Raw genomic sequence first — 13247 nt, 5'->3', positions numbered from 1 at the left:
GGGTTGCTATTTCCTTCTTCAGAGGATCTTCCCAACCCAGAGATCAAACCCTTATCTCCTGCATCAGCAGGTGGATTCTTTTTTGCTGAGCCACCAGGGAAGCCCCCATGGTTACATTACTTCAGTGAATTACTCAGGAAGCCCTGTCTCTGTCTAGCCTGGGTCTGGCCTCCACCAACACCCCTCTGTCTCAACATCTTTTCAATTTGAATACAAACACATGACAAAATAATGTTGCATATGGTGCCTGTATGAAGGAATCTGTGGCATTTTAAAAACAAATTGTTTAATGGATGAAAAGATGAACACATTCAAAGCAGGCAACTTGGCATGATACTTACTGTATTCCTTTCAAGTTAGAAAGCAATGGAAACAGAACGAATAGAAGTTAATGCATTTCTCTTTTAATACGAAGATAACCAAACAACTTCCTTTGTTGATTCACATGAGGTTAAAAACTCATAAAGAATACCACGGACCAAGCAGAAAAAGAACGTTATTAGGGGAAAGTCCCTATAGAGAAGGATACCATCAATACCTAAAAGAAACAGCATGTGAAAGGAGATAAAGAATATTGCTCTTGGAGTCTAAATATCTGACTGTGGATAGCAGTTCCACCACTCTCTGGGTGACCTTAGGCAAGTTCCATAACTCCCTTGAGTCCCAGTTTCCTGATTTGTAATATGCTAATGCTCCCTTCCTCACAGGGTTATTGTGAAGATTAAATAAATCCTTTCTTTAGGGTTATCTCTGCTTGGATAACACCAAACTCATGATTGCCAGAATAGAATCCACAACCTTCAGCAACAAATTCTTATCACCTATCATGGTAAATGGTTCAAGTTGCCCAAGTCACCGTATTTCTCGCTTTCGTTCAGTGAGGATTCAGTTCCCTTCATCTCTGGTCTGTGTCCTTCTCCACCCACACTGTCACTGTCTGTATTTCCAAGCCTCATCTGACGCCACTCCCCCGTCTCATCTCTAAAATCTTTCAGGCTTCTTCATAGCTTTTAGGGAAAGACTGAATCTTTAAGGACATCATACAAGGCAACTGCTTTCCTCCCGGACTGTAGCATGATTCCCCATAGCACTAAATAAAAATCTCTGAATCTCTAAATGAAATAGAACATGTCCTTCATCTGTCTCTGCATGAGAGGTCTCTGCCCAGAACTGTTTCTCCTGCTTCTTCATTCAGCTATAACATTCTTGCCTTTGAAGCTCAGCTTAGGGAACATCTCTTATTGCCAGCCACTGGGCCTCCTTCCTATCAAGTAAGTAATTTAGGTAAATCTCATGAAATGTTTGATTCCAAGGCAGAATCAAAATCATCGTTGCTGGTTGATCTGTCTATCTTCCCTGCTATATTGGTATTGGCTTAGTTGTCTGCATCATCTCCTATACTGTAAGCCTCCCCAAGGGCAAGATTTATTTGATCTCTGCTGCTCCAGCATGTAGTACTGCGTGTTAGTTCATGAGGTTTTTGTTCTTCTGATCTCAGAGGTGAAAGGACTCAAGAAAAATCAGCTGATACTGAAGATGCAGAGGCATTCCACAGAGGTGTTGAAATGTTATGACTTGCTTCTGTCTGAGACCAACTCATGGAAGACTATAAAAATAGGGAAGAGAAGCTTGAAAATTCTTAGAGCTCAGTAATAAAATGTTAAGCCTTTCCTAGATCACAAAAAGCACATTATGTTGTAACGGGAGAATTCATGTATGATTAAATACAAAAAAGAAGTCTTTTAAAAATCTTATTGCTTTAAAAAAAAATCTTATTGCTATGATATCTAAACACTCTAAGATCAACATGATGCAACAATAAAGCTGAGAATGACATGTAATCATTCAATAAAAAACTAAGTCATACTATAGGTACCATGACATATTTTGACAAATCATTAAAAAAAAACAAGTCAGATGTTCAGGGTTTCAATGTAAATTTGGTTTCCATGCCAGAGAGGAGACAGAAAAATCCTTTTTGTGAGTTATAAAAACTTAGTATCATAACATTTGAAATCTGAATTTATTACCTTGAATATCAATCATGGTACTGGGTATTCAAGATTTCAAATTCAAGACATTTTAAAATGGTTGAAATAAAACCTAAAAGAGTTATATGGTAGGATATAATTTGAATAATAAATATCCTGTCCCACTCCACCCCCTAATAACCTGAAACAGGTCAGTTACATTTGGAAACAAACAGAATGAATAAGTGAAGAATCTTCTCTTTACCTCCACTATGCCTAGAGGCATCTGTGAGTACCACTCCAAAGTTGTCTGCAGCCTCTGAAACAACAGGGCGCTTAGGGATGCCCACAGGTGGAGAGGAGGCCTGGGTATTTTTGGATGATGCTGTTTTCTCTAGAAAGGTACAATATAACATAATATAATACAAATAAGCTTCTTTGCATAAGAAAAGATACTATGAAACTCAACTGGCATATAAATATATGAATTTATTGGTTACAGTGTCTAAATTTAAAATCTACATTGTAATTACTTGGCTAATATGAGGAATTAACTTGAGAAGTTACTTTGTCTTTTTCTAGTACCTATAACAAAAATGTGTCTCTCTTCACCAGGATAGCTTTAATCTACACACATAAAAAAGGACACAAATGAAAAAGCCAAATGACTAAAGGTTTTCAAACTATTCACCCACTTTTGTTTTTACTGTACATATTTCTTAATTCTGATGCAGAAAATTCATTATTTAAGAGCTTCGGTTAAGTTTCTTCATGCAAAAGCTGTCGTGCCGTTTTACAATTTCAGAGGGGGAAAAATGAAATTGATTATTTCAGAACTGAAATACATGCTCATTATTCAGTATTTGCAGGTCAGACTGTATAAACAACTAAGGACTAATTATGGGTAATAACTCAAAATACATTTCAAATAAGAAATACTCACTATTTTTCTGTCTAGACACAGTAATTAAATAAAAGGATATTTTTCAAAAGTCAATAGACAATTTCTTTTCAATCATCAGAACTCCTTCCCAACACTGTGCTACACCAAAATCTCTTGTATCCAATTCCCGTCTCTGCTCATAGAAGTCTTTTTGTTCATTGATGGCCAACCTGTGATGGCATCTTTTGAAATTGTTTATTTTCTTTATTGATTTATGCCAGTGCTGGGTCTTGGCTGCGGTGCAGGCTCTTCTCCAGTCGTGGCGAGCAGGGGCTACTCTGTAGCTGTGGCGGCTTGGCTTCCCCGCTCACGGGCTTCAGGGCACACGGGCCTCAGTAGTTGCGGCCCGTGGGCTCAGCAGTTGTGACTCCCGGGCTCTGGAGCTCAGGTTCACCGGCTGTGGTGCATGGGCTTAGCTGCTCCGAAGCATGTGGGATCTTCCCAATCAGGGATTGAACTCATGTCTCTTGCATTGGCAGATGGATTCTTTACACTGAGCCACCAGTGAAGCCCTGAAATGGCATCTTTTCAATCAAGCTACCCTCACAACCTGGGTGGGCTTCCCTTGTAGCTCAGTCGGTAAAGAAACTGTCTGCAGTGCAGGAGACCTGGGTTCGATTCCTGGGTCAGGAAGATTCCCTGGAGGAGGGCATGGCAACCCAATCCAGTATTCTTGCCTGGAGAATCCCATGAACAGAGGAGCCTGGCAGGCTTACAGTCCATGGGGGGCTCAAGATTTGGACATGACTGAGCGACTAAACCACCACCACCACCCTCACAAGCTGCCCCACAGAAGACTATCCCCTGGCATCTTGTCTTGCCTGGACCATGTCAGATCTGGTCCCTCCCTATCCCTTTGCCCTCCTCCAATCTATCCTGACCCTACAGTCAGCACGGCCCTACAGCCAGCATTGAAACACACAAGAGGCAGTGTCAAAACTCTGCTCAAAACTCTCCAATGCTCCCAGTTCACTCAGGGTCGAAGTCGGTGTCCCTGCAGGTTAGACAATGTGCCTATGATCATCCATCTCCTTGAGCATTCTCCCCTCCTCACTTACTTTACTCCCATCACTGTGGCCCCTCAGTGCTCCTTGGAAACACCAAGCACACCCACTTGCTATCCCCTCTACTGGGATATTCCAGCCCCAGATACTCACATGGGTTTCCACACACCTCCTTAAAGTTCTGCCCTGCTGTCCGCTGCTCAGTTCTCTGGCCACCTGTTCAAACTGGGACAACCGCCACTACCCCATGTGTTTGCATGTAAGTCATTTCAGTCGTGTCTGACTCTTTGTGACCCTGTGGACTGCAGCCCACCAGGCTCCTCTGTCCATGGGATTCTCCAAGCAAGAACACTGGAGTGGGCTGCCCTTTCCTCCTCCAGGGGGTCTTCCCGACCCAGGGATCAAACCCATGGCTTGCAGGTCTCCTGCATTAGCAGGTGGATTCTTTACCACTAGCACCACCTGAGAAACCCATGCTACACCCATCCCTTAATTTATTTCTCTTGTTAACATTCAACACCTACTACTGTTCTTATAACTTATGTGTAAACTTCTCCCAACTAGAATGGAAGCTCCATGACAGCAAAGGAATATTATCTATTTTGTTTACTGCCTGGCACTGAGAAGTCATTCAGTAAATATTAGCTGAACTGAAATTTTGCCTTGAGTTGGCATTTATGTGTATGTCTTACCTTTTTTAGCAAAGTAGAAGCTCTATCAGGATGGATCTTGTCTTGATTATCCTTGTTTTCCCTGTATCCCTTACCCTAATGCCTTACCTATCATAAGCTCTCAAAAATACCTGTGAAATGCTAGATGGACTAGAAGAATACAACCATCTAAATGTGGCCCCAAGAGGTACTATAATAGGTTTATCTAGTAAATTTATATATAAGAAACTTTGCTACCCCAAAATGACACTAATTATTAAAAAGTGACATCAATACAGCCAACTCCCTCCTCTTAGGGAAGATTATACTCACCTTTGCTGGTTCGGAAGGTGAGCATGGCAGGCTGTCCTTCCCCGGCTGCACTCCTCGCCACCATCAAAACTTCGTAGAGACTCGATGGCTCCAGTTCCGTTAAATGGAGCTCATTCTCACTTCCTGGGACTCGAACTGTGTGCCAGCTTCCCACGACACCAACACCATCCTCCAGCTACCCAAGCGAAAACAAGGCATTTTTCAAAATGGAGATACAGGGCAGAAAAATCTTTCCATTTCAATTGGATAAAAACTAGAAGTCCTTCAATTCCAAAATGAATCTGGGGAAGCGATGCACCGTCAAAAGTGAAAGAGACACAATGCCTCTTCCAATTAAGAACTAGAAGGGGACCTGTAGTGAGAAGTTTGGGATTCTCACTGTTTTTGAAAAAGGCTACCGCTCATCAGCTGCCACTAACTTATGGCCTCAAGGAAGTTACTTGATTACCCAGTCATTTCCTTTCCTGATAATGGAAACGTTGCTCCTTTCTTACTGGACTAATGGGAGAATTAAGTAAGTAAACAATAATATGTACTAATGATAATATATAATATACACAATACCTGATAAATCATAGTTCATGTTTATGGCTGTATAAATTATGCAATTATGCATTATATATTTCTAACAGTCTTGCTTCATGTTTTTATACTGTTTATTGAGTTGAAGGAAAGAAAAAGAGATCCAATCTGTTATGCCTTCCTTAATAAAACCAAGAGCCAACATTCATGGAAGTTTCCATGTGGACAGGATTACCAGTGAAACTTCCTTCATCTAGAGTCATCAAGTTAAAAACAGTGAATAAACTTCCAAGTATCATTATGTTAATTTTTCCAGATATTAAAAATATTACTATAGGGGGAGAAATGGAGTGGGAGGCTGGAATAGCAGATGTAAGCTTTTATACAGAGAATGGAAAAACAACAAGGTCTTACTATTTAGTACAGAGAACTAGATATTCAATATCCTATGATAAACTATAATGGAAAGGACTATTTTTAAAAAATGTATATATAGGGATAACTGAATCCCTATGCTGTACAGCAGTAATTAACATTGTGAATCAACTACACTTCAGTTAAAAAAATACCTAAAGGATAAAAAAATATTCCTATTAAATGATGGATACCAAAACATCTTGAATATAGAAAATTATTTTAAATACGAGTACATCTCCTCTCATTTCATTTACTAATCTCATTAAACAAAGGGAGGATTTTTATTTTGTTTTAATATAAGTCTGTGGATAAAAAATATCATCTGAGAAATCAATTGAGACAGACCAACATTTACCATAACAAATAATCAATGAAAAATATTAATACAATTAGGAAGACAACTGGAAATGAAAATATTAATCAGAGATTATAACAGACAACTTTGTTCAAACAGTGGTTTCTAATAAGAAATTGCTTCTTTGCTAAATAAACTGTCTTCTGCCACTTCACAGAGGGAAGGAATTACTTTTTAAAAAGTGGTTTATAAAGCTTTACACCCAAGGGGTTAAAATGTTTGATTAAAAAGGTCAAGAAGCAAGGAATCCCTGGCAGTCCAGTGGTTGGGACTCGGGGCTTTCGCTGTCAGGGCCAGGGTTCTATGCCTGGTTGGGGAACTAAGATTTCTCAAACCCCAAGAACGGTCAACAAAACAACTGTCAAGTTACTCGGTTCTTAAAATCCTAATCTGGGGGAGGTTATTTGTACTTCACTCTTACTGTTTTTCTAAGACTGGTGAACCCAGTGTGACTGCTGACTCTCTCCCAAACCCATCGCCCTGGGATACTCCTGTTCTGCTTCCTGCCACTCCACTAGTGTGAAAGATAGCAAGTATGTGTTATACACAGGATGCGAGGATGTGAGAAGAGAAAGAGCACAAACGACAAGACATTACCTTTCGATACTTCACGAAATAGGCATTGATGGGCAGCCCGCCATCCTTCCCTGCCCTCCAGACCAGGTTGTAGGTGTCTGGCGTGTGTGTCTGAGGGGGGCTCAGAATGATGGGGGCATCAGGGACAGAGGTGCCACTAGCGTTTTTCTCTGATGATGATTCCTTGGCACTGGAATGTTCTTTCACCGGAAATGAGCTCAATAATCCAGTTTCTGAATCATCACTTTTATCATTCTGAGCGGGATCAGAAGATGTGACTATTTCTGCTTTGGTGTCTGTCTCAAAAGGAACTGCAGAGAAAGAAAGAGGAGATTGAAGGACTTCATCATTTCAGGGTCTCTCACACATTGTGCTGTCATCTAACACAATGTTAGCGCAATTTGAGCCCTAGTAGTTAAAACAGGTAACAGTGCACCTTATAATTCATGGAGACGTCTGATCTCCAGTTGCTGTTGTTGTCATTCAGTCACTAAGTCATGTCTGACTCTTTGCAACCCCATGGACGGCAGCACACCAGGCTTCCCTGTCCTTCACTATCTCCTGGAGTTTGCTCAAGTTCATGTCCATTGAGTCAGTGATACTATCTAACCATCTCATCCTTTGTCATCCCCTTCTCCTCCTGCCCTCAATCTTTCCCAGCACCAGGGTCTTTTCCAAGGAGTCAGCTCTTCACATCAGGTGGCCAACATATTGGAACTTCAGCTTCAGCATCAGTCCTTCCAGTGAATGTTCAGGGTTGATTTCTTTTAGGATTGACTGGTTTGATCTCCAGTAGCTATCTACTGGAGAAGGCAATGGCAACCCACTCCAGTACTCTTGCCTGGAAAATCCCATGGGCGGAGGAGCCTGGTAGGCTGCAGTCCATGGGGTCGCTACGAGTCGGACACAACTGAGCGACTTCACTTTCACTTTTCACTTTCATGCATTGGAGAAGGAAATGGCAACCCACTCCAGTGTTCTTGCCTGGAGAATCCCAGGGACGGAGGAGCCTGGTGGGCTGCTGTCTATGAGTCGCACAGAGTCGGACACAACTGAAGTGACTTAGCAGCAGCAGCAGCAGCAGCTATCTACTATTCATGAAGGAGCAAATTAATTTTCTGAAAAAGCAGTTCTACAATGCAGTAGTTTAGTAGCTAGTACTAGTGCTAAGTTGCTTTAGTCGTTTCTTACTCTTTGCGACCCTGTGGACCATAGTCCACCAGATTCTGTTCAAGGGATTCTTCAAGCAACAGTACTGGAGTGGGTTGCCATGTCCTCCTCCAGGGGATTTTCCCAACATAGGGATTGAACCCAGGTCTCTGATGTGAAAAGATGATATTTTCCCCTGCTCTCTGCGAGCAGTCCCTCTTTTACAACAACTTGCTAGTGTAACCTCTGGAGATTTTAAGTTGGCAAACAAGGAACTTTTACTCTAATTGGTAAATGAACACAATGAGTAATGCACTCCCTTGGGAACAAAATAGCACAAGTAGCAAAGAACAGATCAAGACTTAGGCCATTACCTACTGGGTAGCTAGTCCCCAAAGGTCCCTTAGTATTAACACCCTTGGGCAGTCCTCTCCTATGCTGAATCGGGCTACCCCATGAGTGGCTGTAACCAATGCCAAGCCCAAGAGAGGCTGTGGTCTTCCAGGCTTAAGCCTTAAGAAGGCCTGGCACCCCTACCAGAGCACCACCACATAGACGTCCAACTTAGCCATGGAGAGAAGTGACCAGGGAAGGGAGAGAGGGAGGAAGGGAGAGAAGTGGAGGGGGGAGGGAGGGAGAGGAGGGCATGCAGGTGGAGTCCAGCCCTCACAAAGATGCCACACGTGTGAGTGGAGCCTCTTGGGCAGTTCCAGCCCCAGGTGCTATCTGATTACAAAGGTCTAAGAGACCCTAAGCAAGGCCCACAGAATGGCCCACTTTATCCATTTAACCCACAGACCTGTAAGATAATAAGGGACCTGTTAAGTCATTCATCAGATATAACTATCCCCAAAGATGGTTTTTCCAGTAGTCATGTACAGATGTGAAAGTTGGACTACAAAGAAGGCTGAATGCTCAAGAAGTAATGCTTTTGAACTATGGTGCTGGAGAAGACTCTTGACAGTCCCTTGGACAGCAAGGAGATCAAACCAGTCAATCCTAAAGGAAATCAATCCTGAATATTCATTGGAAGGAGCGATGCTGAAGCTGAAGCTCCAATACTCTGGCTACCTGACGCAAAGAACCGACTCATTAGAAAAGACCCTGATGCTGGGAAAGATTGAAGGCAGGAGAAGAAGGCGAGAACAGAGGATGAGATGGTTGGATGGCATCACCGACTCAATGGACATGAGTTTTCGAAAACTCCAGGAGATGGTGAAGGACAGGGAAGCCTGGCATGCTGCAATCCATGGGGTCGCAAAGAGTCAGACACGACTGAGCAACTGAACAACAACAACAGATGAACAACTTAACACATGGGCTTCCCTGGTGGCTCAGATGGTAAAGAACCTGCCTGCAATGCAGACTTGAGTTCAATCCCTGAGTTGGGAAGACTCCCTGGAGAAGGGAATGGCAACCCACTCCAGTATTCTTGCCTGGAGAATGCCATGGACAGAGGAGCCTGGTGGGCTACAGCCCATGGGGTTGCAAAGAGTCAGACAAGACTGAGTGACTAACACTTTCACTGCATACAACAGATAACTGCCTCCCCTCTAGTATACTCGGAAAACAAGTCATAGACAAGAGGGGGGAAATGAAACAAGACTAGCAAAGGTAAAGGAAGAATTTACTTGTTTCCAATTTTTTTTTTTCTAGATAAAATGGAAGGTTGGCTTAAGAAATTGCCAGTCTATATCATAGTAAGCGAAATAAGAAAAAGGCAAATACCACAGGATATCACTTATATGCAGAATCTAAAATATGACACAAATGAACTTATCTACAGACACAGAGAACAGACTTGCGGTTGCCAAAGGGAAAGCGGGGTGGAGGGACGGCCTAGTCGCTTGGTATTAGCCGAGGTGCAAAGTATTATATATAGAATAGATAAACAAGGTCCTACTGTGTAGCACAGGGAACTATATTCAATATACTGTAATAAACCAGAATGGAAAAGAATATGAAAAATGTATTATATGGATAACTAAATCACTTTGCTGTACAGCAAAAATTAACAAGGCACTGTAAATCAACTATCCTTCAGTAAAATAAAATTTTTAAAACCTGCCAATCTAAAAACAGCCTTAATATTCACTACTAAGAGCGTACAGAATACATAGAAGAAGTTAAAAATAATTTATTTGTGCTGAAAAAAATAAATAGGTCGCCTACACCCAAAAAGAATTACAGAGCACATATTATGTGCTCAGCATGGAGCCAGACATTAAATAACCATCATCTCATTTAATTCTCAAAACAACATTCTTAGGAAGATAGTAATACTTCCATTTTACAGATGAAGAAATTTGGGTTCTGAGAGATTAAGCGACAACAGCTGGCAGAAGAATGTTAGTGGTGCTGCCGTGAAAAAATGAGAGAGCAATTTATGAAAACAAATAAACTGCCAAGACAATAAAACCCGAGGACTGACAGCCTGGTCCCTCTAAAGCGCTGTTAATACAGACAACGAAAGGTCTCCGATGCTGCGGAGGAAGGGAGCCTAGGAAACAACAGCAGAGTCTCTTTTCCACAATGAAGTCAGATTCCTGGTAAAAGGTGGGAGTATTTTTAGAATGACTGCAGCTTCATAGAGAACCAACCAGAAAACAGGGCTAACAGTGGGAGGTCAGTTCTCTGTTTGTTTAAAAGAGAGAAAAGGTGTCCCAGAAGCTTTCTCCATCAAAGAAAACAAGAAGCTAGTGGAAAAATAAGATAGAAGAAAATTAATTAAGTTCACTGAGACAACTTTCAAATATTGCTCCTGGAACAGGCGTGTTTACTTAGTGAGTCAGAATGAGGGCTGGATGTGAAGGGTGTGGCTGGGAGCCTGCTCATGCAGAGATGGATTCTAGCAAGTGGAGGCAATTAGTTGTGGCTTAGGGTAGTGGAGAAGGACCTTTTTATCATTAGTGTTTCATGCATCCTCTGGGCAGGTCACCACTGGGAAGTGGTATTTGGCTGTAGAAGAGTTTGAATACCACATGCCGCAGTTTATACAGAAGCATGAGAAGAATGCAATGTTACAGCCTGTGTCTACTGCAGGAGTATCAAAATTCCACTTGTGTTATTCGGGCTGCAATGACACTTTTCCGTAACTTTTATTGAAAAGGAGCTTCAATTAATTTTCTTCGACTGTTCCCAACAGCACAGTTAGAGCGCTCACAAGATGCTAGATACAATGCATAAAGCCTTCACAGTACTTTCCAAAGGTTCTTCACATCCATGATCTCAATTTACCTTCAAAGCAGCTCTTTGGAAAAGACCCTGATGCTGGGAAAAGACTGAGGGCAAGAGAAGAAGGGGGCCACAGAGGATGAGATGGTCAGATGGCATCATGGACTCAATGGACACACGAGTTTGCAAAAACTCCAGGAGACAGTGAAAGACAGGGAAGCCTGGTGTTCATGGAGTCACTAAGAGTTGGACATAGCAACTGAACAACAACTCTTTTTATCTTCAAAACAACTCTGCAATGGTCATCTAAAAGAGATATCTAGCATTTTTTATGGTAGAATGTTTTTTGAATTGGAAAAGAGATTGATAAAACACTGGCTTTCTGAGTACTATGACAGTGGCCATGTTTATGAGTTAATGACTCTGAGTTGAAACCAAGTCAACAGGGAATAGAACCAAATCTGCCTAAGTGGTTCCCACTGTGACCACTCAAACCAGCAACCCCACCCTCAACTATTTAGGACCCTAGGCCAATTCTCAATATAGTTTTGAAGAGTTACAACTCCCTCTACACATATTTGTACATCCAGAAACTCAAAAACCCAAGGTCTCTGGGAAGAAAAAAAGGTGAGGGAATGATTCATCTTGCTTACTGCCCTCTTCACAATAAACAAAGAAAAGGCTGTCAGCACGCTAGGATTTAATAATAGGCTCAGACTTCCAGGGAAAGAATTGGGTTGTTACGTGCTGTTTTGAGCTTTAATAGACTCAGCTAGACTTTGATAATTATTGTAGAGCATGTAAAAGGGTCAATGGAGGACCACTCAGGCAGGATATGGTTCATGGGGTTACTATACATTAAAAAATGATATTTATCAAGATATAAAATCCTGGGGGTGAGGGGGAGCTTCAAAATCTAAAAATATCTCATCTAAGGCAATGGCAAACCACTCCAGTACTCTCGCCTGGAAAATCTCATGGACGGAGGACCCTGGTAGGCTGCAGTCCCTGGGGTTGCTAAGAGTTGGACACAACTGAGCGACTTTACTTTCACTTTTCACTTTCATACATTGGAGAAGGAAATGACAACCCACTCCAGTGTTCTTGCCTGGAGAATCCCAGGGATGGGGGAGCCTGGTGGGCTGCCGTCTCTGGGGTCGCGTAGAGTCGGACACGACTGAAGCGACGTAGCAGCAGCAGCAGCAAACAAATTATATATCTTCAAAGAGCTTCGGATTTCTCATATTTAAAGTGAGGCAGTTAGGGGGACTTCCTGGTGGTGCAGAGGTTAAGACTCCGCACTTCCAACGCAGAGGACTTGGGTTCGATCCCTGGGTGGGGGAACTAAGATCCCACATGACACAGTATGGCCAAAAAAATTAATGAGTAAGTAAAGTGAGGCAGTCAGACAACTAGACACTTACTTGTCCCAACAGCTATGACTGTGATGTCGACAGCTCCATCTTCCCCTTATTTACATAAAATAACCACGTCAGCCAAATGCTCTACCCTAGCAATACCTGCATTACACATCTTGCAGCTAACAATTTTGAGCAGAGCCACTCCTATTTTTGCTTGGCAGACTGATACATAAACACACACATGTATATATACATATACACATCCATAAGTGTGTATAAATTTATATAACACTTAACTACTTTTCTATACTTAAGGATTTTTTAAGGTTTACTAAAATCAGGAACTATTTCTTCATGCCTTAGACACTATCACAAAGTGCTAGTTGCTCAGTTGTGTCCGACTCTTTGCAGCCCATGGACTGTAGCTCTCCAGGCTCCTCTGTCCATGGGATTCTCCAGGGAAGAACACTGGAGTGGGTTACCATGCCCTCCTCCAGGGAATCTTTCCAACCCAGGGATCTAACCCAGGTCTCCAGCAGATTCTTCACTATCTGAGCCACCAGGGAAGCACAAGGGATAATTATAATTTAACAATAATTAGATGGCAATAATTATACCCAATACTTAGTATTTATTGAAGGCTTTCTATTAATACTTCCAGACAGTGTTCTAAGCACTTTACAGATATAATCTCCTTTAATTCTCACACCAGCCCTATGCATAGGGCATCTTCACTAATGCCCATTGGTATTAGATTTGATTGTGAATTAAGTCAAATCTGAATTAATTTGAA

At 41.9% G+C, this 13247-nt stretch overlaps 1 protein-coding gene across 3 annotated transcripts in view; it reads right to left on the bottom strand.

Moving 5' to 3' along the window:
• CDON (cell adhesion associated, oncogene regulated) overlaps nucleotides 1–13247 on the bottom strand; it is a 100748-nt gene that overhangs the window by 39120 nt on the left and 48381 nt on the right. For all 3 annotated transcript variants that reach the window (XM_055581226.1, XM_055581225.1, XM_055581228.1), the window contains 3 exons: nucleotides 6792–7081; nucleotides 4901–5075; nucleotides 2236–2364 (listed from right to left, as the gene is read on the bottom strand). In XM_055581226.1, coding sequence (XP_055437201.1) covers nucleotides 2236–2364; nucleotides 4901–5075; nucleotides 6792–7081 — 594 coding nt within the window. The remainder of the gene's footprint in view (nucleotides 1–2235; nucleotides 2365–4900; nucleotides 5076–6791; nucleotides 7082–13247) is intronic.

Source organism: Bubalus kerabau, chromosome 5 (assembly GCF_029407905.1).
Source record: "Bubalus kerabau isolate K-KA32 ecotype Philippines breed swamp buffalo chromosome 5, PCC_UOA_SB_1v2, whole genome shotgun sequence".
Taxonomy (NCBI): domain Eukaryota; kingdom Metazoa; phylum Chordata; class Mammalia; order Artiodactyla; family Bovidae; genus Bubalus; species Bubalus kerabau.
The sequence above is the reverse complement of the archived record's forward strand: the minus strand, read 5'-3'. Positions and strand labels throughout refer to the sequence as shown.